Source organism: Balaenoptera ricei, chromosome 5, assembly GCF_028023285.1.
Source record: "Balaenoptera ricei isolate mBalRic1 chromosome 5, mBalRic1.hap2, whole genome shotgun sequence".
NCBI classification, from domain to species: Eukaryota; Metazoa; Chordata; class Mammalia; order Artiodactyla; family Balaenopteridae; genus Balaenoptera; species Balaenoptera ricei.
The window spans coordinates 55,652,996-55,679,358 of record NC_082643.1 but is presented as its reverse complement, the minus strand read 5'-3'; the positions used below and the strand labels follow the sequence as shown (position 1 = coordinate 55,679,358).

General features: G+C 34.0%; 1 protein-coding gene across 1 annotated transcript in view; it reads right to left on the bottom strand.

The window, feature by feature from the left end:
- Positions 1–20,605, bottom strand: part of LOC132366472 (UDP-glucuronosyltransferase 2A2-like) — a 47,612-nt gene extending 27,007 nt beyond the window's left edge. The window contains 3 exon segments of the mRNA XM_059924067.1: positions 7,098–7,340; positions 7,343–7,726; positions 19,888–20,605. Of these exon segments, the coding sequence (XP_059780050.1) occupies positions 7,098–7,340; positions 7,343–7,726; positions 19,888–20,605 (1,345 nt within the window).
- Between the last annotated feature and the right edge of the window lie 5,758 nt (positions 20,606–26,363).

The window sequence follows — 26,363 nt, the reverse complement described above, 5'->3', positions numbered from 1 at the left end:
GAATGGGAAGATTGAGTTCATCATTTGATAAGCCAACTTCCATACTAATGTTCATTCAGGAGTCAGTGCAGAATGTTAAACATAAAATTCTTTTTAGGGTGAAGGAAGGGAGGAGAGGCAAGATAGGGGTAGGGGATTAAGAGATACAATCTACTATGTATAAAATAAGTAAGCTACAAGGATATATTGTATAGCACAGAAAATATAGCTAATATTTTGTAATAACTATAAATTGAGTATAAGCTTTAAAAATTGTGAATTACTATGTTGTACACCTGAAACCTATAAAATATTGTAACTCAACTATACCTCAATAAATTTTTTAAAAAGTAAAAAAAAAATTTAATAAAAATGCTTTGATAAACTGAAAAAAAGTTGATATGTCTATATAATATGCACTATATATAATATTATATAATATATAATACCACTTTATATGGATAGATGCATATGTTCAACTTTAAACAATATCTACAACATCAATATCAATATAGACACACACACATATATATAATACTGATAATTTTGGAATTAAAAAACAGTAAGAATAAAAAATAAAACATTATAGATATTCAATAAAACAGTGTAATTCAATATTGCAATGTAAATTTCTGTGTAAAATGTTTTTCCTGTACCCATTTATTGAAGAGAGCATCATCCTTTCTCCATTGTATGTTCTTTGCTCCTTTGTTGTAAATTAATTCTCCATATATGTGTGGGTTTATTTCTGGCCTCTCAATTCTGTTCCATTGATTTATGTATCTGTTTTTCAGTCAATTCCATGTGTCTTGATTATTATAACTTTGTAATATAGCTTAAAATCAGGGAGTGTGGTACCTCCAGTGTATTGAGTTCTTCAGCTCCAGAATTTCTGTTTGATTCTTTTGAGAGTTTAAATCTCCTTGGTAAATTATTCTTTCTGTTAATTAATTCATTAATTTTATTCCTGAGCTCATTGAATTGACTTTCGGAGTTCTCTTGTAGCTTGTTGGGGTTTCTTCATGATAGCTATTTTGAATTCTCTATCAGATTGTGATATTCAGTGATTTTAAGATTGGTTTCTGGACAACTGTCATTTTCTTTTTGTGGTACAATGTTACTGTGGATCTTCATGGAGCTTGATGAGTTGTTCCTCTGCTGGCACAAAGTAGTGAATGTCTTTCTATTGTTTTCCAGTACGTGGCACCATAGCAAAGGTTTTTCGTTTCTCTTACCTGCGCTGACTGGTTATATTTGAGAGTAGGCACTTTCCACCCTCTGCTAACTCTGTCATGGGTGTTGCCTAGTGCTGGCATTGTCACTGCTTTGGAGTCCCTGGTGCCTTGCTGCTGCTGATGTCACTGGCATTGCTGCCTGAGGCTCCAGGATAGTGGGTGCTTCTGCTCTGTCTGCCATCTCCTGAGTCACTCACGGGCTTGTTCTCCACAGGGGGTGGGGGAAGATGGAGGGAAGTGGGGGTCACAGGTTCCTCTGCTGTGTTCGGGGTTATTGGGTTCACAGGCACTAGCACTGGAGGCAGGGGCGAGGGCCTGGAGTTGTGGGTGTCTCCATGGTTAGAGGGACAGAGTCATAGACACTGCTCCCACAGCTGCCCGGTTACCTGTGGCGGCAAGCACCATTGCAACCAGGAGGCCTGAGTCATGTGCGCTGCCTTCCCTGCTGTAACCACGTTCTCTGGGGCTGAGTTGCTGGGATTACAAGCATCACCTCTGCTGTTCCCTTGGTTACACCTTCTCTAGGTATTCTAGTCCACTCACATTTAGATGTACACTTGGTACATCTAGGAAGGGCATTAGCTGCCAAATCACTGAATAGAAAACTAGACCAGAGATGCCTGATGGATCACAAATTGAACATGAGTGACAATGTAATGATGTTACTTTTACAGTTAAAATGATTATAGGGTGTATTAAAAAGCTCAAGAAAGAAAAATGGAAGTCCAAAGAAAACAAAAACACTAATTCAAAAAGATACATGCACCCCAATGTTCATAGCAGCATTATTTACAATAGTCAAGTTATGGAAGTAATCTAAGTGTTCACCAACAGAAGAATGGATAAAGAAGATGTGAGGTTTTTATATATACACATACATAGACACAATGGAATATTACCCAGCCATAAAAAAGAGTGAAATCTGCCATTTGCAACAAGGTAGATGGACCTAGAGGATATTATGCTTAGTAAAATAAGTTGGACAGAGAAAGACAAGTGCTCTAAGTTATCACTTATATTTGGAATCTAAAAAATAAAACAAACAAATGTACATAACAAAACAGACTCACAGATATAGAGAACAAACCAGTGGTTACCAGTGGGGAGGGGGAAGTGGGATTAAGAGATACAAACTACTATATGTAAAATAAATAAGCAATAAGGATATTTTGTACAGCACAGAGAATATAGCCAGTGTTTTACAACTTTAAATGGGGTATCATCTATAAAAATATTGAATCACTATGTCATACACCTTAAACAAATATATTATAATATTGTAAATCAATTATAGTTCAATAAAAAAAGAAAAATGGAAGTAAATAAGAAAACTGAACTAAATGGTAGGAGTTATTCAGTCTGATAAGTGTCTAAAAAGTTCTGGAGAGCTGCCATGTTAAAAAGGGATCTTAGAGATTGATTGACGTGTTGGTTACAAAGGTATATACATCTGATAAAACAAAGCACTGTATGCTTTATGTACTTTTTAAAAAGAAACATGCAAATTAACCTTTAATAAAAAATAATAATGAGCACATCAACAATATGGTTACAATTAAAATAAAAGAAAAAAGAAAATGCCCAGTGAGATGAAAATGGAGAACAATTGGAATCCTAGTAAATGGCTGATGAGATTATCAATCAGCACAAGTGCTTGGGAAACTAGACTTTAGCAGTACCTTCTAAAGCTAAACAGATGCATAACCTATGACTTAGCAATTCCACTCTTATGTGTATACCCCATACTATTACATACATGTATTCACCAAAAGACATGCACAAGAATGTTCATAGCAGTGTTTATCATACATAGCTAAAACCAAGATAGCCTACATGACCATCAACAGTAGAATAGATAAGTAAAATGTATATTAATTCAATAGACAGATTTGAGAATGAACATACTATACCTACATGCAACGACTTGGACAAATAAAAAAAAATGATGTTAAATAAAAGGAGCAAAATACAAAAGAGCCATAATGTGTGGTTCAGTTATACAGTTTAAAATCAGGCAAATTTAATCTGTGGTGTTAGAGGTCAAGAAAGTCGTTACCCTTAGATAGGAGTTGTAGGGATTGGTGTGAGGAGGGATAAGACGTTATGGGTGTAATAATGTTTTGTGTATTGGCTTGGGTGCTTGTTGCATGGGTGGCTTTATATTGCAAAACTGCAATGAGCTGTACAATTTATGATTTATGTTTTACCTCCAAAGAAAGGTTACAGAGAATTTTAAAAATCTCACAGCACTGGCCACAGGAAAACCGTATGTGAGAAGGAATTAAAAGCCTATGTGAGAGCAGATTAACAGAGAGATCCACATTTTCCAGGGAAAGGATGAGGTGTTGGCAACAAGGATTAGAATGGGAGTGAGTTACAGAAAAATAAACAAATAAAAAAATATTGGGCCCAGAAAGGGAGACAGAAATCAAATGTAAAAAACGTAGTGAGTAACCTAGCCCAGTTTCAGTCAAGTGGGGTAGATGGGAAATGTTATGAGGCTTATTTAATTAACTAATTAATTAATTTTAATGGTCTGGGAAAAGGTAAGGTTAGTTCTAGGGAATCCATGTAAAGTTTAGCAGCAGGGAAAGAGAGGGACCAACATGGATCCCACATGGTACTTAGAGGTAAAAGCAGGCTACACTGGTTGAGTGTTACATAGATTAGTACTGGGCTTTCCTCTCTCCTGTCTGCAGTGTGCTGGGAAAAATGGAGACAGATCAGGAAACCAAATGACACAGGCAAAATGGGACTATTCAGTTTCTTTACCGGTTTAACTATTTTCATCACAACATTCAAGTCCTTGGCCTTCCTATAGCTGTAGCAAAGGCTAGTCTCAAATCCTTCCCACATGAGAACTACCTATGTGCTATATGTACAGCAAATCTCTCTGAGGTTGGGGGAGAGATCAGACTCAGTGCAATTTGAAGATGCCTTACAGAACAATTAGCCAGAGCAAGATTTATTAATAGATTCACTCCTTAATATGAATAGCAATATCGGCATATTCCCAGATATGCCTGTTCCATTAGGTGTTAGAAGCATATTTAAAATTGAATTGATGATCATTTTAATTTACTTCATTCATAAAAGATTTCTTCACTGATAAATAAAACAGAATTTTTAACCAGTGAAGTTAGATATTTCCTTGTTACTTACTTCTATTTCTTTCAAAATAGATTTTTGAGGGTTTTTGTTTGTTTTTTAACCACATTTAAGCATGCTATTTTTCTAGTCTATTTTTCTCACAGAACTGAAGAACAGTCATTGAAATGGAAACTTCCCAGAAATTTGACGTTATGAAATCTCTTGTGTTCAAAGATAATAATATCAAATATAAGGTACCTGCCCTATTTCAGTATCAATTTACATTTAACAGGTGTCTCTAATACTTTAAGAATGTAATTGAAAACAAAAGACAGATTGGATTTTACCAGTTCTTCTTGGAAATATAGCTTGATTTGAAATAAAATATTCAAGGTAGTTATTTGTTGTTCAACTACATTTAGTAACATGAGGAGCGTAAAGGATTTAAGTAAATAAAATATTTAATTTCTTAATATGTGGGATTTCTGAAGCTAGATTAGTATACTGTGCAAATAAGAAGTTGGGAACATTCTGTTTCACAAAGGCTTTTTCACACGTTATATAATTTGTCATGGTTTCCTTTGAGAAGGGAGATTTAGTATATCCCAGAGGCCGTTTATTTTCTACAAATATTTACTGACTACTTTCTATGTACATAGTCCCATGATAGTATAATTAGGGCATTGTCATTACAGAGTTCTTGTGTAGTTTGGTGTAAATAATATTCAGCATAAGTATAATCCTTCATAATTGACATAACATTTCCATCCATAAAGTGTCATATGACCTTCTTAAAGAGTACTGTGAAATAATTTCCCCATTTTAAGGAGAAGGATGTGCTGTGACTTGAGTTTACCTGCCTGACATCACACATTTAGCAAATGGAACTTGAACCCAGAATCTCCTGTGCTTTGCAAGGCCCTTCACTATTTTACTTTTTACATCTCCCTATTTATAGACAGTTACCTTATTCAAAACCCACAGTAGTTGGTGTGTGATACATATATGCGCAGTGATAACTATTATAGCACACATTTCAAATGTCTTGGGAAATAATCATGTGAATAACACCTAAATTTAAAGCGAAATATGTTTTTGAAGCATATGAAATTTGGAACCCAGAAAAAAAGAAAATATAGTTATGTTACATTATAAAAGATATAAAAACACAGAATTTGACTTTCAAAATTCTACCATATCTACAAAAGTATATGCAAAATTTAATTACCTTGCATATGGTTTATTTATATGTGTGTGATATGTTCAATATCTTTCCTCTAGACTAATTCCACAAAGAAGTTTAAAAGTGATGGAAAACAGGATAAAGAGTATTCCAAAATCAAGGAAAGAGAAAAATTTTACAGATTCTACTTGTGCAAGGTAAGATTTAAGGTCAAGTTATATTAAATCTTTATTGTAAATCCTTATAAGTCCTGCATCTATGGCCTGCCATGGGTTTTTGCACTTGTTTTTACCTATGCCTGAAATGATTTTCCTCCAGGTATCCTACTGGTTCTCACCCTCACTGCTCTCAGGTCTTTGTCTGAATGTCATCTTTTCATTTCAGACCTTCCTTTGCCACCCTACTTAAAAGTATAACACTACTTGCAAAACTGTCTAGTCTTCGTGTTTTACTACATAACATATATCACAGTCTAACACCCTGTATATTTTATAGATTCATTTTATTTGTTGACTGCCTCCTTTTACTAGTGTGAGCTCCATAAGGGTAGAGTAGAGATTTTGATCTGTTTTGCTAACTGTTGTATTCCCAGTACATAGAAAAGAGGTAGGTACTGGGCTGGTATTTGGTAACTTTTCTACACAAAGAAAGCGAGATGGATGGAAGGAAGGAAGGAAGGAGGGAGGGAAAGAGGAGGGAAGGAAGGAAGAGGGAAGGAAGAAAGTAAAATAAATGAAGGAAGATAGGGAGAGAGGGAAGAAGGAAGAAAAGAAATAAAGGGAGGGACAGAGGAAGGGCAAAATGTGAGTAAAAGAATAGTATTTTGCATATTACCTTTGTAAGAAAGTACCATTGGTAGCATCAACTATTAATTTTTGCTGTTAATTAGTATCCCTGCTACTACTAATAGATCTAGAGAAAAAAGCATTAATTAGAAAAGAAAACAGAAAAATAAAGAAAGGAAGACTCATGAAGATGAGAAAAAGAAATAATATATACAATGAACCAGAACTGGCCTTGACAGTTTGTTTTATTTTGTTTGATGCCCATAACGGGATCTGTGAGACAAGGAACCTTGAGGTTTGCCAAAGGTCCCTGAGCAATTAAGTTGGAGGCAGTGCTGGCACAAGCACCCAGGGGAACCTAAGGATGGAGAGATAGTGAGAGGCAGAGAAGAGTATAAATTCAAGTTTCCAATGCCTAATCCTAGGCTTTTTAAAGCTTCCTCAGACAAAAAATGAAGAATGAAGAAGGGAAAGTAAATCAGGTATCAGTTCAAAATGTGTGTCAAGGTATTTTTTAGCAGTGTCATAATTTATCCTAGTAAAGGTATTTTCATTTCTATTTGAAGATTGATTTACACATTGAAAAGCTATTACCTAAATAGCACAACATTATTTGCTTTGAGACAACAACATACGTATTAATACCACCACTCCCTTTTCTAGGAATTTATCCAGAAATAATGTTCAAGGATGTGTACAATGATATAATAAGTGTATTTATTTCAGCTTGGCATGGGCAGTGGTACGGAAACCTTCTGCTGTATTAACAATAAGAATAAATAAGATATCTGGAATCAATAGTAAGAGAATATTTTAGAGACTTACCTAGGATTTTGCTGTAGTATTAATTCCATTCTCCCCAGTAGGACTGAAATATATAGTCTTGCAGAGGATAAGATGTGGTATTTTTAACCCTTCTACCAAAGGTCATCTGGTCAGTGAGCTCTGAAAGTGCTGCAGGTACATAGGAGGCAGGTGCTGGGATTTTTCCACAGTGTCTCTCCACTGCTGAGGCTGGAGAGAACCTCGACGTGTACATAAATGGAATTCCTGATTTCAGAGCAACAGTTCTCCACAGATTGTTACTGGGTCGGCTAGCAGCACATCAAAGCCTCCTTTCCGAAGTCTTGCCATTAACTTGGGGTTCTTTAATACTCCATCACAGATTTGTATATTAATTCAAAAAAAAGTATTTAGGAGTTTTCCTAGTTCTTTGTGGACAGTCCAGAGTGTGAGAGGAGTTGGTCTGTGATCTATCCACAGCATTATCAGATGTTCAGTTAAGGAGTCGATGTTGCTTTTCTTGTAGGAAACAGATATCACCTCAAAATTCACAAGAGAATCATCAATGGAGTTGACGAATAGAGTCGCTGATGAAGCCTGTACAGTCACATTGTGATTTCTTTGATTCAACTCTTCTAAAATGATCTTAATGTTTAACCAATGGCTATCATCTGTTGGCTAAATTAGCACATTCCCACTTAGAACAATTTCAATCAGAGTCAAATTAAAAATCAGAAGATGGGAAAATTTCTTTGGCGTGATATCCATTATGGAAACCATCCTACTACAGATCTTTTAAGACGAACAGAAACTTTCAAAGTATATTTAGGTAGATTATTTTTTCAAACAAAATAATATCTAATGCGATCGCTACACTCATTCATAAGTCAATTGATCTATAGATTAAAAGGAAAACAATATAACTCAAATTCTTGAATATATTAATATGATTAGTCCAACAAAAGAAATGAAATCTGGCCCTATTTTAAAGAAAAAGAAGCAGGCAGGTTATAAGCCTGATATCTGTGTTCTCTGTGAAAATAACCATAATTTATAAAATGTGCCTTCAAATTAGTATATCTTTCCCCAAATTAGGTTAAATGAAAAATAATACTTCTCACTGCTAAAGTCACTTTGCCAACACTTGCAGAACTTTCAAGCTGGCTATCTTTATTATAAGGCATTTCTACATGCATTGTCTAACTCAATCCTTTTCATAATCTTGCTTAGCAGACGTGATTTACTCCATTTCATGGATAATGAAACTAATGTTGAATTGCAGAAGCAATTCGGAATATCCAGAAGCATATTTGACAGAGTAGTACAATTGGGACGATAATCATAACACTATTTCACTCATTTCTGGCTTTTTACAATGTCATGTCTCATCTTTGTTAAGTTTCAGGAACTTTGGCAATGCCCAGTGACCAGCATTATTATCATTTCCCCATGGCTCATATTTAGGAAAATATTAAAAACAAGCTTCCCTTAGAGGAGGTTTGCTCAAACACTTCAAGAACTTTTAGATTAATTGGGTAATAGAGTAAATTACTACACATTTGATAGAGGACAGTTTTCTTCTCTGATAAAGCAAATTGATCACTGTCTCCTTGTTGCAGGGAAATTTTTATTTTCTTCCCTATGATATTTTTATACACAATCAAGGAGATAGCGACCAGCACCCTAAGAAACCATACGCTTTTTACTCAGAGCTGTTTAGTAGCTTAAATTAGGTGAACTCTAGAGTTCAACAGCCCCGGATTCAAAAACTGACCCTTAACAAGATTTGTGACCCTTATGAATTATCTAGACCCTCTCAGCCTTAGTTTTCTCATGTGTAAATGAGAGATGATGCTAATTTGTTATATTACATTGTAAATTAGCAATAATATCTGCAAAGCTGCTTTGCAGACTGCTTGGTTCAGAGCAAGAGTTTAGTAATGTTAGCAGTTTAATAAATTTGTCTAAAGATTGACCAGTAAATCAGTGGGTTAGCTACAGAATTACTGGCTAGACATGGATGTAATGATATCTGTTAGTTGAGGTTCTTAGTGAATGCCAAACTGAACAAGGGCAACTGTATACTGGTGCTATTTTAAAAGTTAAAATCTTTAAAGGCTGCCATTAAAAAGAGAAAATAAGAACAAATAAAGTGATTAAAAGGATAGAAACCAGGAACTGAGATTGGAAATTAAGTGCTGGGTTTTCTCTTTATGATCTTTTGCCCTTGAATTGTGTCATTGTGTCACCTTAAGGAACAAAAGGACCAAGAAGGCAGAGAAAGGGAAAGAGGGGAGAGAGAAGTGATGTTTTTAGAATGATTGTATTTGTGTCCTTTCAAGAGCTAGCCTCAATTTGGTTATAGGGGCAGTAATTTTAAAATTAATTAGATTTTGAAACAAAACAGCAGGAGAAGAGTATGACTAATCTTGATGGCCATTAAAATGGCCTAGTGAAGAGAATTTAAAATAGCTTCATAAAGAAATCTGTTGCTGTCATGACCTTCTTATAAAAAGGAGACAAAAAACAACAACCTGTAAAGGATAACTGAAAGTTTATTTATAAAATACTGAGATTTATTCAATTATTGACGTCCTTGTAAGTATAATATAATAATTAATTAGACATTACTCACTAGCAACTGCTATGATAACATTTAAAAGCTTATCAAAATATACCAAGAATCAAATGCAGGTAGGCAGCCCTAAATTACCCTGAATTTAAACAAAAATTCAAGAGTTCAAGGAGTTAACTTTCCACTGTTAAGTGGTCTCTTTGGGACAATAACAAAATTATATAATTTAATAAAGACAATAGGAGATAATAGAATTAATTAGTAGCTGATATATATATATTATTTTTGTTTTCAAATTATTCTTGGATGTTAAAGTGTTTAATCTCATTGCCATCAGTGTAGGTGTCTGTTCCATTTATTCTCTGGTTTCCTGTATACCTGAAATGCTTCATAATTTACAAATTCAAAAATGATGACGAGATTAAAAAATAAATTATGTTTGGGGACATATGCAGTATAAGCTTAGATTTAAATTTCCATCAGTGAAAAAATAATATGCTAAATATGCATAATTTCATGAAAAAATGAAGTTCTGTAATTTAAAACGACCACATATTTGTTTGCTTTATGAGTTCACTATAGCTGTTCTGGATACGGTTTCAGTAATAGCATGTGGGATTGTCATTCTATAGCCAACATAAGTCCAGTTTGCCCATCTCCATCATTTTGTATGTAAGAAAATAGATCAACAGAGGTTTAAATAATCTGAAAGTCACAATGCTGGAAATGCATTAGTATTCTGGTTCCCAGTCCAATGTTCCTTCTTCTGTAATCTACTTTTTAAATTGAATAGTTGAGATATATTTTATAACAGTAAAAATTAGAAAACATTACATTTCACAATGGTGAATATTTGATAATGACATCTTAAACATAACTAAAGAGCTCAGAAAATAATTTTAAAAACATATGCCTGTGAAACAATACATAAGTACCATGAGTGAAAAATAGTCATAGAAAATTTGCACCAATTACGATATTGTTCTTGTACTTTGAATTGTTGGAGAGGAAAAAAACTTTCCCTCTACCTTTTCTAGGTTCTTTTGGCTCATCTAAAAATTAAATCGACGTGACACAGATGAACAGGAGAAAAACCAAATTTAGTGACATGCGGGATCTCCTCAAGACTATGAGGACCAAGAACAAGTTAGGCAACTGAGGCCTATATGCCACCTGAGGGAAGGAGAAGGGGGTAAGGGTTTGGGGCTTTAGAGTGGAGGAAGGCAATTCACATATAGATGGAAAAACAAATATTTGGTAAACAAATGTTTGCTGTGCCATAGAGACAATGGGACGCAGATTGGACTTTGCTCTCCAGGCCCTGCTGAGTTTTCCTACCACAGTAGCCATTGTTCTCTGTAGATTTCTCTGGTGAGAGGGCACTTCCTGGACAGGGCCTCTTATCTAAATTCTTTTAAGCAGTTAAAGGGACGGTAAAAAGAAAGACTTCCTGAGTCTTTGTCTCTTAAAAGCAATCAGCTCCAGATAATCCTCAAGCCAAAGAGACACATTTTGGGGTGGAAGATTTTGTTCCCCTTCAGAATCAATTGCTCCTTTTCATTCTCTATTTTGAAAGAGAGGACTCCAAAGGGGAATAAAACAGACATACATTTCTCAGAATAAGATTTAATGAGGTTTTGTATATAACACTTGTTGGAGAATGTTAGTCATCTGTATAAAACTAAATTAGACTTAAAGTATCTTAAAATGTATAATGCTATTAGTTTGAATTGAGAATGTTTAAAACAACACTTTTGTACAGGAGTTTTTCTTACAAATTTTTTCCCCAAACACATGCCCTGGCTTGAAGCTTTCCTCTTTCTGTACATTGCCCTGGATGCTAGGATTTAATTGTGCTGATCATTTCTCGTTGTCACTCAGATTTGGAGGTGGCTCCAGAGGCCACAAAAGCCTACAAATCAGTCTTCACACTGTTTTAGGAACCTGAGTAATCAACTCTTCAGTAACTTTAAAGTTTTAGCCTTACATTAGTACTTCAATTTTGTTTGAGTTCCTTGATTGTCATTTAGTTAATTCATTTGAAATTTTATTTATTTTTATTTTTTATTTTCTTCATTTATACATTTTTAATATGATGGATTGTTTCTTTTTTGTTAACATCTTTATTGGAGTATAATTGCTTTACAATGGTGTGTTAGTTTCTGCTGTATAACAAAGTGAATCAGCTATACATATACATATATCCCCATATCTCGTCCCTCTTGCATCTCCCTCCCACCCTTCCTATCCCACCCCTCTAGGTGGACACAAAGCACCAAACTGATCTCCCTGTGCTATGCAGCTGCTTCCCACTAGCTATCTATTTTACATTTGGTAGTGTATATATGTCCATGCCACTCTCTCACTTTGTCCCAGCTTACCCTTCCCCCTCCCTGTGTTCTCAAGTCCATTCTCTATGTCTGCTCTTTATTCCTGTCTTTCCCCTAGGTTCTTCAGAACCATTTTTAATTTTTTTAGATTCCATATATATGTGTTAGCATACAGTATTTGTTTTTATCTTTCTGACTTACTTCACTCTGTAGACAGACTCTATGTCCATCCATCTCACTAGAAATAACACAGTTTTGTTTCTTTTTATGGCTGAGTAATAGTCCATTGTATATATGTGCCACATCTTCTTTATCCATTCATCTGTCGATGGACACTTAGATTGCTTCCATGTCCTGGCTATTGTAAATAGAGCTTCAATGAACATTGTGGTACATGACTCTTTTTGAATTATGGTTTTCTCAGGGTATATGCCCAGTAGTGGGATTGATGGGTCATATGGTAGTTCTATTTTTAATTTTTTAAGGAACCTCCATACTGTTCTCCATAGTGGTGGTATCAATTCACATTCCCACCAACAGTGCAAGAGGGTTCCCTTTTCTCCACACCCTTTCCAAAATTTATTGTTTGTAGATTTTTTGATGATGGCCATGACCAGTGTGAGGTGATACCTCATTGTAGTTTGGATTTGAATTTCTCTAATGATTAGTGATGTTGAGCATCCTTTCATGTGTTTGCTGGCAATCTGTATATCTTCTTTGGAGAAATGTCTATTCAGGTCTTCTGCCCATTTTTGGATTGGGCTCTTTGTTTTTTTGATATTGAGCTGCATAAGCTGCTTGTAAATTTTGAGATTAACCCTTTGTCAGTTGCTTCATTTGCAAATATTTTCTCCCATTCTGAGGGTTGTCTTTTGGTCTTGTTTATGGTTTCCTTTGCTGTGCAAAAGCTTTTAAGTTTCATTAGGTCCCATTTGTTTATTTTTATTTCCATTTCTCTAGGAGGTGGGTCAAAAAGGATCTTTCTGTGATTTATGTCATAGAGTGTTCTGCCTATGTTTTCCTCTAAGAGTTTTATAGTGTCTGACCTTATGTTTAGGTCTTTAATCCATTTTGAGTTTATTTTTGTGTATGGTGTTAGGGAGTGCTCTAATTTCATTCTTTTGCATGTAGCTGTCCAGTTTTCCCAGCGCCACTTATTGAAGAGGCTCTCTTTTCTCCATTGTATATTCTTGCCTCTTTTATCAAAGATAAGGTGAGCATATGTGCATGGGTTTATCTCTGGGCTTTCTATCCTGTTCCATTGATTTATATTTCTGTTTTTTGGCCAGTACCATACTGTCTTGATTACTGTAGCTTTGTAGTATAGTCTGAAGTCAGGGAGCCTGATTCCTCCAGCTCTGTTTTTCTTTCTCAATATTGCTTTGGCTATTCGAGGTCTTTTGTGTTTCCATACAAATTGTGAAATTTTTTGTTCTAGCTCTAGTGAAAAGTGCCATTGGTAGTTTGATAGAGACTGTATTGAATCTGTAGATTGCTTTGAGTAGTATAGTCATTTTCACAATGTTGATTCTTCCAATTCAAGAACATGGTATATCTCTCCATCTGTTTGTATCATCTTTAATTTCATCAGTGTCTTATAATTTTCTGCATACAGGTGTTTTGTCTCCTTAGGTAGGTTTATTCCTAGGTATTTTGTTCTTTTTGTTGCAATGGTAAATGGGAGTGTTTCCTTAATTTCTCTTTCATATTTTGCATCATTAGTGTATAGGAATGCAAGAGATTTCTGTGCATTAATTCTACTAGAAAACTACTAGAGCTAATCGATGAATTTGGTAAAGTAGCCAGATACAAAATTAATGCACAGAAATCTAATTTGAAATTTTAAATTTAGGTGAGCTTTCTTTTTGCCCCTTTGTTTTACCCTGTATAAACTGAGTATTGTCTAAAGCTTTCTTTTTAGCCCTTGGTCTGGCATTAAATCCTTCACCACTTCCTTGATTGTAACCCCAGGCAAGTTACTCAGCACCATTACAAAATAGGGGAGAATGACAGTGCATATTTTCTGTAGTTATGAGGACTGAATGAAGCAATGCATGTAAATTATTCAGAATAGCATTTGTACTCAATAAATGTTAGCTATATTTGATATTGTAGGGAGAGAATCTGACTTTAAAATGATCAGTTTAACCAGATCAGATCACCTAGATCTCATCACTTAGACCCACCTCCTCTCTTCCACTCCTCAGACAATAGCCCCCTGGGACACCTGAGCTTTAGTGCAGATGTTCCCAAACACTTGCAATTTCCTCCACAAGTGTCAGTCATGCTCAGTCTCCAGGCACATCACAAATGATCTATCACTAACAATATATTCAGTTGCAAAGTTCAAAAATGATTTAAGAAATACACAGATATAAAGCTCAAGATTATACCTATAAAGATTATAACCTTCATTCCCTTTCATTGAGTGGGAGCAAAAAAGAGTGAAAGCTCTTCCTGGGAACTGTGCATGTCCCACAGCAAGTTCCATCTTGGTTGTCATGCCGCCTATGGCTATCATCCAGCTGATGGGTGATTGTGTAAAAGGGAATGCTACCAGTGGTGATTTGAAAAATTCTAACCAATCAAGATTAACTTAAATTTTGAAATAGAAGAAGAAAGGAAGGAAGGAGAGAGGGAAGCAAAGGAAAAACAGGAAGAGAATAAAAGAAAGAAAAAGAATGTTCCAAACCAAAATGTATTACTCTTCAGGGAAAAGAAGAGTGTATTCCAATATATTTTTTTCTCCTTTAAAATGACAACTGGAAATCAAGCACTGTGCAGATACAAACACTCAAATATGTCTCATTTCTAGCACTTTATTTTACATTAATTACCTGTGCTTAGTGAGTAACTCGTTCATGTAAAGATCTGAATACTACGGTCAAGATTTTTTCTTTTATGAAGGTCTGCTGTTTTTCCTATTGAACTTAATATATTTGCATGATTGTCTATTGTTATTATAGATGGCATTCGTTTTTTAGAGATTATTCATATGTAAAAATACATTGTATATATAAATCTAATATGTAAATGTTACTCACAAAAAAACTCTTTGTTTTTATAGTAGCCACAGGGTAAAACTGTTGGTAGCAAGAGGTAATATTTATGGATTATAAATATTTTTACTGGCATTAAAATGCTACATTATCATTTCCCTAAATGTTTCCCCAATTTTGGTGGCAGCTTTTTTGTTGTTAATATAAACAAAAATAAAATTTACCTGGATCAACTTTAGACAAATATATTTGAAATCTGCAGAAGCCATTTCTAACTTTCAGTTAAAGTGAAGCTCTCTTAAGACCAGAAAGCTATCCTCAGGCAAATTACCCCAGGCAACAGAATTGCTATGCCTAAAGGAATAACAAGGTGCCTAGTGATAACAAGGCCCAATTAAACTCAATTCGGCAAATTAAATAGGTGAGAAATAAAATAGTAGACTGTAAAAACTGAATACATAGAAAGGAAGAAGAAAAGTACCCAAGAAAGTTTAAACCTAAAATATTCTGAATAATTGATGAATTTGTACCTGAAGATTTTAAAGGAGAGAAAAATTGTTCTCGATGCTTTGGTGTCAGAAAGACTTGTTTGAAAATTCTCTCAACCTAGTAGCTATATGATTTGATTTTAACATGTTCACTATTTCTAAGCCTCAATATTCTCATTTGTGATAGTAGATTTTTCTTCACAAGTTCATGGCAAGGATTAAGGTATATATTACATGTGAAGCACTTATCAACAAATATTGCCTGCTCTTACTATAATGATATCCATGAGTTTCAACCAAATACCTGTTACCTGAAATAAAAGAAGTAATTTTCACATGATAATATCCAATTCATAGCAATTAACAGAGATAGACTCACTCTGAGGTTCTTATAGCATACCACTGCAGAAAAATAATCTTATAGAAAGAAAGTTGTCCTCTATTTATTTACTCAGGTGTGACAATTTGAGAACTGAGTAGATATGGATTTGTTGAAATGACTTTGACTAGAGCAGTCAAGCTAAATTAAAAGGTAAATTCAAATTACAAATTGGAAATAAGTTATTTTTACAAGTCAGTTCCATTCATCATCCTCATTTATCAATTCACATGTACAAAGTCTTGCAAAAAAATAAATTACTCTGTCATGTCAGTACTTTTATTTTTTACCTGACCTTTTGAATATGAGTGCTCAAGTCCCTGGACATCAATAAGAATATTGTGTTTTAGTAAAACAAAGTTTAAGTAGCCATTCTAAGTCAGAAGAGTGTAATTTGATTAGAAACATGAGATTATTAAAATCAGAGGGTAAGAACCTTTCTAGAAATCTTCATTACATTCCCATGAACAAATTGTTAAGAAAGATTAATCTAATATCTTAAGACGGGAAAATAGTGTGGTTTTATTACCAGCATTAACTTACAAGCAAAATACAATAAAACATGTGATTTTGAGATTGCCAGCATGGAGAAGGTTTATCTAGGGGTAATTTCACCAACATAAATAAAGAACATCGTAATCCTGATAATTATTATCTCAAGCTTGAGAACAAGTAGTTGATAAAAACATAAGTGATGAGATGAAAATGTAGACACATACTGTGACCAAGGAACTCTCCATGTACATTCCTCTAGTTCATTAACTGAGATTCTGCACATGTTCAGATGTCACTGTTAGTTTACTACATGCATGAGGAGATTAAAGAGTTTTCAAAATCTTGACAGCTTTGCTGCCTTATAAAATTGCCATTTCTTTGTCCTCTTTCTTAATTTTTAAGGTCCGGTTTTAGCCCTATGATGTTGACCATTCACTTTTATCTTCATAAGGTAGTTCATGATTGTCATATTAGCTGAGTTTATTCTCTCTAAGAATCAGAACAGGTAGACTTTTGTTTGGATTCCAGGAGATAAATATCTGTTTTTGAGTTTGGGGGTAACTATTTAATATATCCAGAGAATATGATGAGCCAATTGTAACTTACATCCCTCTTAATACTCCTCACCCATAAACCCACTCATATATGGTCAATTAATTTATAACAAAGGAGCCAAGAATATACAGTGGAGAAGACAGGCTCTTCAATAAATCATGTTGGAAAACCTGCACAACCACATGTGAAAGAATGAAACTAGACCCCTATCTTACATCATGTGCAAAAATTAACTTGAAATGGTTTAAAGACTTTTATGGTTTGGACTGAAACCACAAAACTCCTAGAAGAAAATATAGGCGCTAAGCTCCTTGACATAGGTCTTGATGATGTTTTTTGGATTTACTACCAAAAGCAAAAGCAACAAAAGCAAAAATAAACAAGTAGGACTACATCAAAGTAAAAAACTTCTGCACAAAAAAGGAAACTATCAACAAAATAAAAAGGCAACCTATCATATGGGAGAAAATATTTGCAAATCATATATCTGATAAGGGGCTAATATCCAAAATATATGAAAACTTATACAACTTAGTAGCAAAAATACAAACAATATGACTGAAAATGGGCAGAGGATCTGAAATGACATTTTTCCAAAGACATACAGATGGCCAACAGATACATGAAAAGGTGCTCAACAACACTAATCATCAACGAAATGCAAATCAAAACCACACTGAGCGATTACCTCACACCTCTTGACTGTTACCAAAAAAATAAAAGATAAATGTTGGTGAGGATGTGGAGAAAAGGGAACCCTTGTGTAATGTTAGTAGGAATGTAAATTGGTACAGCCACTATGGAAAACAGTATGGAGGTTCCTCAAAAAATAAGAAATAGAACTACCATATGATCCAACAATTCCACTTCTGAATATTTATAGAAGGAAATGAAAACTAACTTGAAAAGATATCTATACCCGCATGTTCATTTCAGCGTTATTTACAATAGCTACATGTGGTATCACATTTTCTTTATTTATCCACCAATGTTGTTTTCATTTCTTGGCTACACACACACACACACACACACACACACACACACACACGCAAATAATGGAATATTAGCCATAACAAAGGAGGAAATCCTGCCATTTGGGACAACATGGATGGACCTTGAGGACATTATGCTAGGTGAAATAAGACAGAAAAAGACAAATACCATACAATCTCACTTATATGTGTAACCTAAAACAAAACAAAAAAAACCCTTAACTCATAGATACAGTAGAACATATTGGTGGTTGCCAGAGGTGAGGGGTAGAGGGTGGGTGAAATAGGTGAAGGGGGTCAAAGGGTACAAACTTCCAGTTATAAAATAAATAAGTCCTGGGAATATAATGTACAGCATGGTGACTATAGTTAATGATAATAAGCTGTATTGTATATTTGAAAGTTGCTAAAAGTATATTTTTAAATTATTATCGCAAGAAAAAAAATTGTAACTATGCGTGGTGGCAGATGTTAACCAGACTTACTGTGGTGATCATTTAGCAAATATATACAAATATCGAATCATTATGTTGTACATCTGAAACTAATTAATGTTATATGTCAATTATATCACAAGAATAAACCATTTTAATCTCTTCCTCATCCCTCTTAATACTCCACACCAATCAATTATCAGCTCTTATTAATTTTACCTGATAAAGAGCTAACACTAATTTGAATGGTTACTAGTTCCTAGACACTATCTTAAAATCCTTTTATATGTTAACTCATTTAGTTCTTTCAGTAACCCTGTTAGAAATGGGGTAAATAAGTGCAGATACAAGAGGCTTAATTACCCCTCCGTGATCACACACTCTTAATTGGAAACTGGTTATCAAGAGCCTGCTCTCCTAACTGCCTTACTTTATAGTCTCATCTGCATTATTTTTCTCCACCTATAAGCTACTTCACTAGTGCATGCTCTTATGGCATCTTTCCAGGAGGGATGCAATAACCTACTGTCTAACAACCCTCCCACTCTAGGTCCGCATCTATCCAAGTATTTTACATAAAACACAATCCAGTCATAATGCATCTCTTTCCCATAATGCAACTTTCCCCAGTTGCTTTTTAGCTAAACACTAAAATGCTTAGCATGACATACTAGAGGCTTTGTAAATACGTATTGAATAAATTCATTCTTGCAATCCTGACATCTCCAAAATTCTTCCCCATGCTTCCTGACTTTATACTTTGACCTTCATAAATACTGAATCATCAGTAATACCCAGCACACACATGCTATTTTAAGACTCCACAATATTGGGCACACTGTTTCCTTCCCCACACTTAGTTTGCAGGAAAATTTATATTCACTGTTTAAAGATTTCTTTTTGAGGTGCAACACCTCAACTCTGAAGTTTTTCAGAATACCACCCTCTCTCGTCACATACTGCCTGTCTCCTTTATACTATCTCTGTCCTTTATACATATTTCCATTACTCACATCATTCATACCGTAAGTATTCCTTTTCCTGTCTGACGTCTCTTCTGCTTGACTGTGAAATCCTTGAATCCAAGAACTTGATCTCAGTCTTTGTTGTAACCTCTCTATCTAAGGGAGAGCCTAGTAAACAGTAGGAAATCTATGTGCAATAATCAAACGTTTTCCATAAACATGTATGTTTTTAAATACACACACACAAATGTTTATAATAATGGGCTTGTAGAAAGCTTAATTTCTTCCAGCTTTTCCCATACCCCACTGAAGTTTCTAGGCAATTTCTATTTTCAATGCAATATCTAAATGAGAACTTAGTCCTATTTTTAAACTTAGGTATTTGTCACCAGATGTTATCCATAAAAGAACTTATTTGGTACCTTCAGGTCCATAAAATTAGAAAACAACACACTGTAGTTCCAAAGCATAGTGTCTTTTATGTTCTTTCCTGCTGTCAAATGATAGTAATAGACAGTAATCAATATGTAGGATTGAAGAAGAATAGCCATAGTGAAATAGAGAAGAAGTGATACAAAGCTCTGTTTGTTCAAACTTAAATAATAAAAAATGTAACATACCCAAAGCTTTACTATAGTAGGAATCCCATGATTTCCAAAGCATATTAAACATGTAGTCCTGTAGATGGTAGGAAATGAAATTTCTTATTCTGTCAGTGAAAGACATCTGGTCAGTAAGTTCTGATAAAATAGCAGGAACATAGGAAGGAGGGTATGGTACCTTCCCACAGTGTTTTTCCACTGTTGAGGCTGGAGAAAACCTCAAGGAGTATATAAATGGAATTCCCAGTTTTAAAGCTATTATATCACCACAAGGAAATACTGGATCTGATACCAAGACCTCAAATTTGCTTTTCTTCAGCTTTTCCATTAGATTTTGGTTTTTGAGAACACCATCACAGACTTCTCTAGCCACCATATGGAAGTCCTTGATGACTTTGGCCATCTCCTGATAGAATCTCCAAATGGTTAAAGGAGATGGTCTATTTTCCATCCATGTCAAAACAAAGTCCTTGATCAATCCTTCTATTCTTTCTTTGCCAAAGGGCACCTTATATATTTCAAATATCAGAGATGGGTTAGAGGTCGGCGTGATGAAAAGTGCACCAGAAGAAACTAGGACAGTCACATTATGCTCTTTTTTAATTAGCTCATCTATAATTATCTTAACATTTAGCCAGTGACTACCTTCCATTGGCCAAACCAAAACATTCCCACCAAGAGTGGTTCCTAGGAGACTTATCTGAAGAGCCAACAGCAGAATGTTCTTGTTCAACATGATGTCGCTTGATGTAGAAGATTCAGTGAGGCGTGGCGCAAATGAATTTCTCTGCTTTTTAAGCAAAAAAGGAGAGACAAATTATTTCTAAGTTTTGATTCAAACCACTGATACTCTTAAGAGCCTTCTCTCTACAAAATGATATTAGTCATGGTAGCTCTATAATCATAATTTTGTGATAATTGGAGATTTAGGGGTATCATGTGTCTTGTCTCTCAACGTGTTGCTTTAGCTTTGGTGATGATTCTTGCTCTCTGATCCTTTTCCTGAAGTTGATCCTTCAACCCTTTCTTTGCATCTTATAATTGTTAAATTATTACTACTAAGCTTATTAAAGCCACCGTGTGTCTCAACTCTACACTCAGGCCTAGGAACCAAAACCTCAGACAGGGCTAGAACTTACCCAGAAATGTAGAGTTGCTAATGCTATAGATTTTCCAAAATTTAATACATTTTATATAATGTCATTAGTAACATTAAACTTTTTAAGTAGTTCTTAGTTGTTAATAGATAGGATTATTGCAAAGAGAATACTTATAAAATGCAAAGAACAAAGAAATATAGTGAGTGCAATATTTAGTACTACTTTAATAATATGTTTAGGAAAATATTTTATGTTAATGAATTACTGAGAAAAAATTACAAGTAAATAAATAACCTATGTGCAAGTAATATATACAAGAGCTGATGGGTAATGTTACATGTGAATAGGAGCTATTTGAAGAGAATTGCTAATTCAAACATCCTTCTATTGAAAGTGCTGCCCCAAAGCTAGCTAAGCCTATGTGAATAAACTATTTTACATCTAGACTCAGATTTTTAAAATTGTTACTAGCACTTAAGTGTTCACTATGTGTCAGACATTGTGCAAAGTGTTTTACATGTATTAATCTCATTTACTTCTCACTAAAGAAAAGATCCAGTGAAGCAGTTACTATAATTATTCCCACATAAAGAAAGAACCATTGCTCAGAGAAGCTGAGTAACTTGACAAGTTCATACAGCAAAATAAAGAAGGAACTGGTATTAACAGCTTTAAGGCTCCTTACCTCCCATAGCCTACTGTGTTAAACACTAGGATAGATTAGCCCATGAGAGTATATCATGTCCCCTTATCAACTATAAGACACCTATGTATATGAACCATAAACTACCCCAAACATGCTGAGACAATATAAACGGCACAATATAAATTTGTGTAAGTCACACTGAATAATGTAGGATCAAGTCATCCCAGTAACATAATCTCTATGAAAACTGTGTATGTGCATGCATATGTCTATGAGTAAGCAGAGATGAATCTTTTTGTTTTAATGTCTGTTGAAATCAGAAATCTTATTTTTTTTTTAGTGGTGTCTCTTCTGAGCTCCCCATCACCAAAGATAATCTGTAGTGAAACATTAACTGCTTCATTAAAACAGTTACTACCTTTTACAAAGTATTATTCAAAGCTTAGCAGAGTAATCAGACAGTTCATGGGGTGGATTTCAATTCAAGCCTCTGTGCAGTAGGATTTTATGGTATGCACAAAATTTCTGTCTGCTGGTGTCACCCTGGTCCACAGTTACTTGCCAGGAGACTTTCAAATAGTTGATCCACTAGGATGAAAAACTGGTCACAGTGTACTACTATTTTATTCATTTTATTTACTAGTGGGGAATCAGATCCAGTTTAAACAACTAAAATATAGTCTTTATTCAGGTTATATGTGTTGACTGGGTACTTACTAGGCACAGAACTCCCTACTAGGCAAAAGATGAATCAAAGAGATACTAATATACATCTTACAGTCTATCAGAGGAAGATAAGAAAATTGCATACATAAATGTAACAAAAATCGGCATAGTATATTAAAGTCAGCATGATATTATAAAAAGAATTTAGTTTTTAGAATCAGGCGAAGAAGTCCTAGCTTAACATTATGCTGCTTAATATTTATGAAACTTAGTTTTTTCATCTGGAAAAGGAAAATTAAAAACAACTTAGGATGCTTCTGTGAGTATAAAATAATACAACAAAATAGATAATAAAATATCTATTAATATATAATAAATGAATAACTTACAATAAATACTATAAATTATGTAATTATATATACAATATATAAGATAAATATATATTTAAATAAATAAAATAATATTGATTAAGCAACAAGTATAGTCCCTGGAGTAAAGGACATGTTTAAAATCTATTATCTTTCTCTTTTAATTCCTTCTCCTTCTCTTAATTAGAGAAAATGCTAAGTGCCATCAGATGAAATAACACAGGTAAAAAAAATGTTTCAAAGCTCTACAGAGTAGAGATTGCTTTCAGGTTTCTTTTTGTGGGGCATAAGGATAGGAGAGTCTTCATGAGAGATGTGGTATATGACACTTATCTTGGAGTCTAAAGTATCTGGACATTAGTGATGAGTAATGTGCACAAAAGAAACCAGTGTTATGTCATAAACTTTTTGATTTAAAAAAAATCTTAGTAATATGACAGGTATTAAGAAATTTGTCAAACTATTGAGGTTAAATTTTAGATTTGTTTGTGTTCTTAAATTTAATAGAAAACCAAATGAAGAAATTATATTGACCATAGACGTTTAAAGAGGTTGTAAAAAAAGGTTTTTTTGAAATGTGAGGGTCTGAAAATGTGATTTTAATTATTCTGACCTTAAGAGCACTGAAAAGATAATATAATCTTTCCAGAAAATTTTTGAGAGACTACAGCTAAAAATATGATTAATATATTTGTGAAATCAATTGAATTCTAAGAAAAAGCTAGCATATTTGAAAAGAAGCTAGCATATATGAATATTTTTATCATATATGATGATAATAAAAAATGTGCTTTACCTAATTGCACAAAGGAAGCAAACACAGTATTTACAATACCAAAATTGGTTGCACAACAGGATTTTGTTTAGAGAACCTTTAAATTTTCTGTTTTTAATAAATAAAATTGACTTTGCATAAACTTATTTGAGATTTATTTGAGATATATGTATATTTAAAATATGTAGATATAAAAAATCCACTGCACAATATTAAGAAAATAAAATACCCATCGAAGGATGTCATCTTGATCTTTATACATGTTCTGTCTTAAAGACCATAGTGGTCACTTGTGAGAATCATCTTTGCCTTCATCATACATTGGTATAAGTCTTACTTGTTACTTTATGTGTTGGCTAATGCAGGAAGAAATAAGTTTTCCACTGGTTGGAACTGAGGTAAGTGAAGTTTTAAAGAGGCCCTTGGGCTCACATTTAGATAAAACTCTCAATTTACTGCTCTATAATACAATTCCCTCAATATCTATAAAATTATTGTGAACTGTATAATTGGAGTTGGGGAGGGACCCTCAAGTTATTTACAGAAAACTGAAAACATTTTCAAAGGGAAGCAATGGAACAAACCAGAAGTTAACCATCAAACTTGTAATGATTGATATTTCTTTTAGAATAAAATATAAAGTCTACATGTACATTACGCATTGCTTATGTATTGCTTGTCATGAGATTTAAAAATTTCTTACCTGAAGTTTCCAGCCAGAACTTTAATAGTGCTCATTTGCCACCAGGAAGAAGGTGAACTTAGATAAATGCTAGTTGAGGAAGCATAAATGATGAGAAATACGATCTTAAGTGGAGAAAAGATTATACAGATCATTTTACTCTTTGCATTCCCCCCCATTATGTTATAAAGCAGATTAACATTTTGTTAAAGGTGTATCCTTCTACTGGTTCCCTGGAAACTATTTGAATTGAATATTGCCTTTGCTATCATGGTCTCTGCGGCCTTCCACCTCCACATCAACCAAGTATGTCTGGATGTATCTGAAATAATTACTGGTAATGATTAATAATCGGGTTATTATAAGAAGTAGGTAAAATTAATATCTCTCAAGTTCATGCAACATAAAATTATTATTACTATTATTATTAATTATAAAGAGAATAATTTTTAAAATTTGAAGTGTCTTTCTTCTTTTCTGCTGAGTCCTGTAATGGTGATAATAGTTTATGTTAATTCAAATACAGGAACCACGGCAGAGCTGAATTGCTCTGTAGAATGAAGAAACATCTCTGGAAAATCTTGGTGGTTTTACTGATCTTTGCATTTATATATTTAATAAAGGTACTAATTTAGACCATTAAATAAGTGTTTTAAAGCTGCACACTTTCATTATGCAATATCCTTGAGAATGAAAATTACAATTACATTTCTTTGTGCAACCATTTTGAAGGGGAAAAAATAATAATTGAGTATGTCTTTTAGCAGTGTCCCAAATATGTCATTTAGTAAATAAGTACTGGAATAGAACATGACCATTTATTGTTGGACCATTTATTGTTGTAATTGATAAACAGATGTGGCAATAAATTTCAAACGGATTGTAAATAGGGATTAGTCTCACAGAGATGCATTTTATGTGATGGCAATGGAGGGGAAACAAGGAGAGCAGTGGAGGTGCCACACAGCATTTCAAGTTTAATTCCCTTAGATTGCATACACGTGACTACCGCTATTCTTTCTCAATTTGTGGAGTTAAAGTTCAATCTAGATAAAAGAAAATCAGTACTGTACATGTTTTATAGAATAATTCTCCATCTTCGAATCGCTAGTATAATTTACCTATCAACTAAATAGAATAAGTCTAAGTAAATATTTCAAGATAAGTCTATAGGTAAAAACTTTCCTGAATCTTTCCACATCTAGTAATATATTTTTCACCTTCACATCTGGATGACAGCATGGGTGATAACTGATTTCTTTGACCCTGACATTTTTCACTAAATATCTAGTAGATCATATTGTATTGTCCTTTTCCAATTCTTATTACAAAAGACAACAATGAAGTCAACAACTTTTTCTGCCAAAATGCCAATGTGTGTGCAGTTGTTGGCATGTGTGTGTTTGAGTTACATTATTCCTATAAATTATTTTGTCATAATTTGTCTAGGTAATGTCGATGGAAACAATCAATAAAAAATCCATAATAGGAATAGAAAAGAGTTTTATTTGAGGCAAACTGAGTACTATCGCCCAGGATACACAGATTCAAGAAGGACTTGAATTGTGTCCTGCCAGCCTACAAAATGGAGAAGTCTTATAAAAGCAAAAAGTGTAAAATTATGTAAGTTGTTTGTCAAGGATTATAACCAGACCTGGCAAGAAGAGTGCTTGTTAAGCGAAGATTGGTTGTGGTCTGAAATTATTTCATAGGTACAAGGGGAGACCTTGAGACTAGAAGGTTGCAGTTGGCAACTTTTGGCAGATATTATTTTGAGAATGACTCGTGATATCCTTGAGCCTAACACAGTTCAGAGAAGTCAAGTAAGTTCTCAGTGACACAGGTACATTGTCTGAACCCATGTCCACAATGGCCATGCAGCTCCATTTTGAATTCCTGAACCATATTTACAACATTTTGATTTTTTAAATGTATTCTTTTCTTTAATGGTTAAAGCAGATGTACAATGCATGTTTAATTGGGCACAAACAGGTTGTTTATTGGTTTTGTTTTTTGGGTTTTTTTTGAAGTATAGTTGCTGTACAATATTAAGTAAGCTACAGGTGTATAATATAGCGATTCACAATTTTTAAAGTTATGCTTCATTTATAGTTATTATAAAATATTGGCTATATTCCCTGTGTCATACAATATATCCTTGTAGCTTATTTTATACTTAATAGTCTGTATCTCTTACTCCCCCAGCCCTATAATTCCCCTCCCCGCTTCCCTCTTCCCACTGGTAGCCACTATTTTG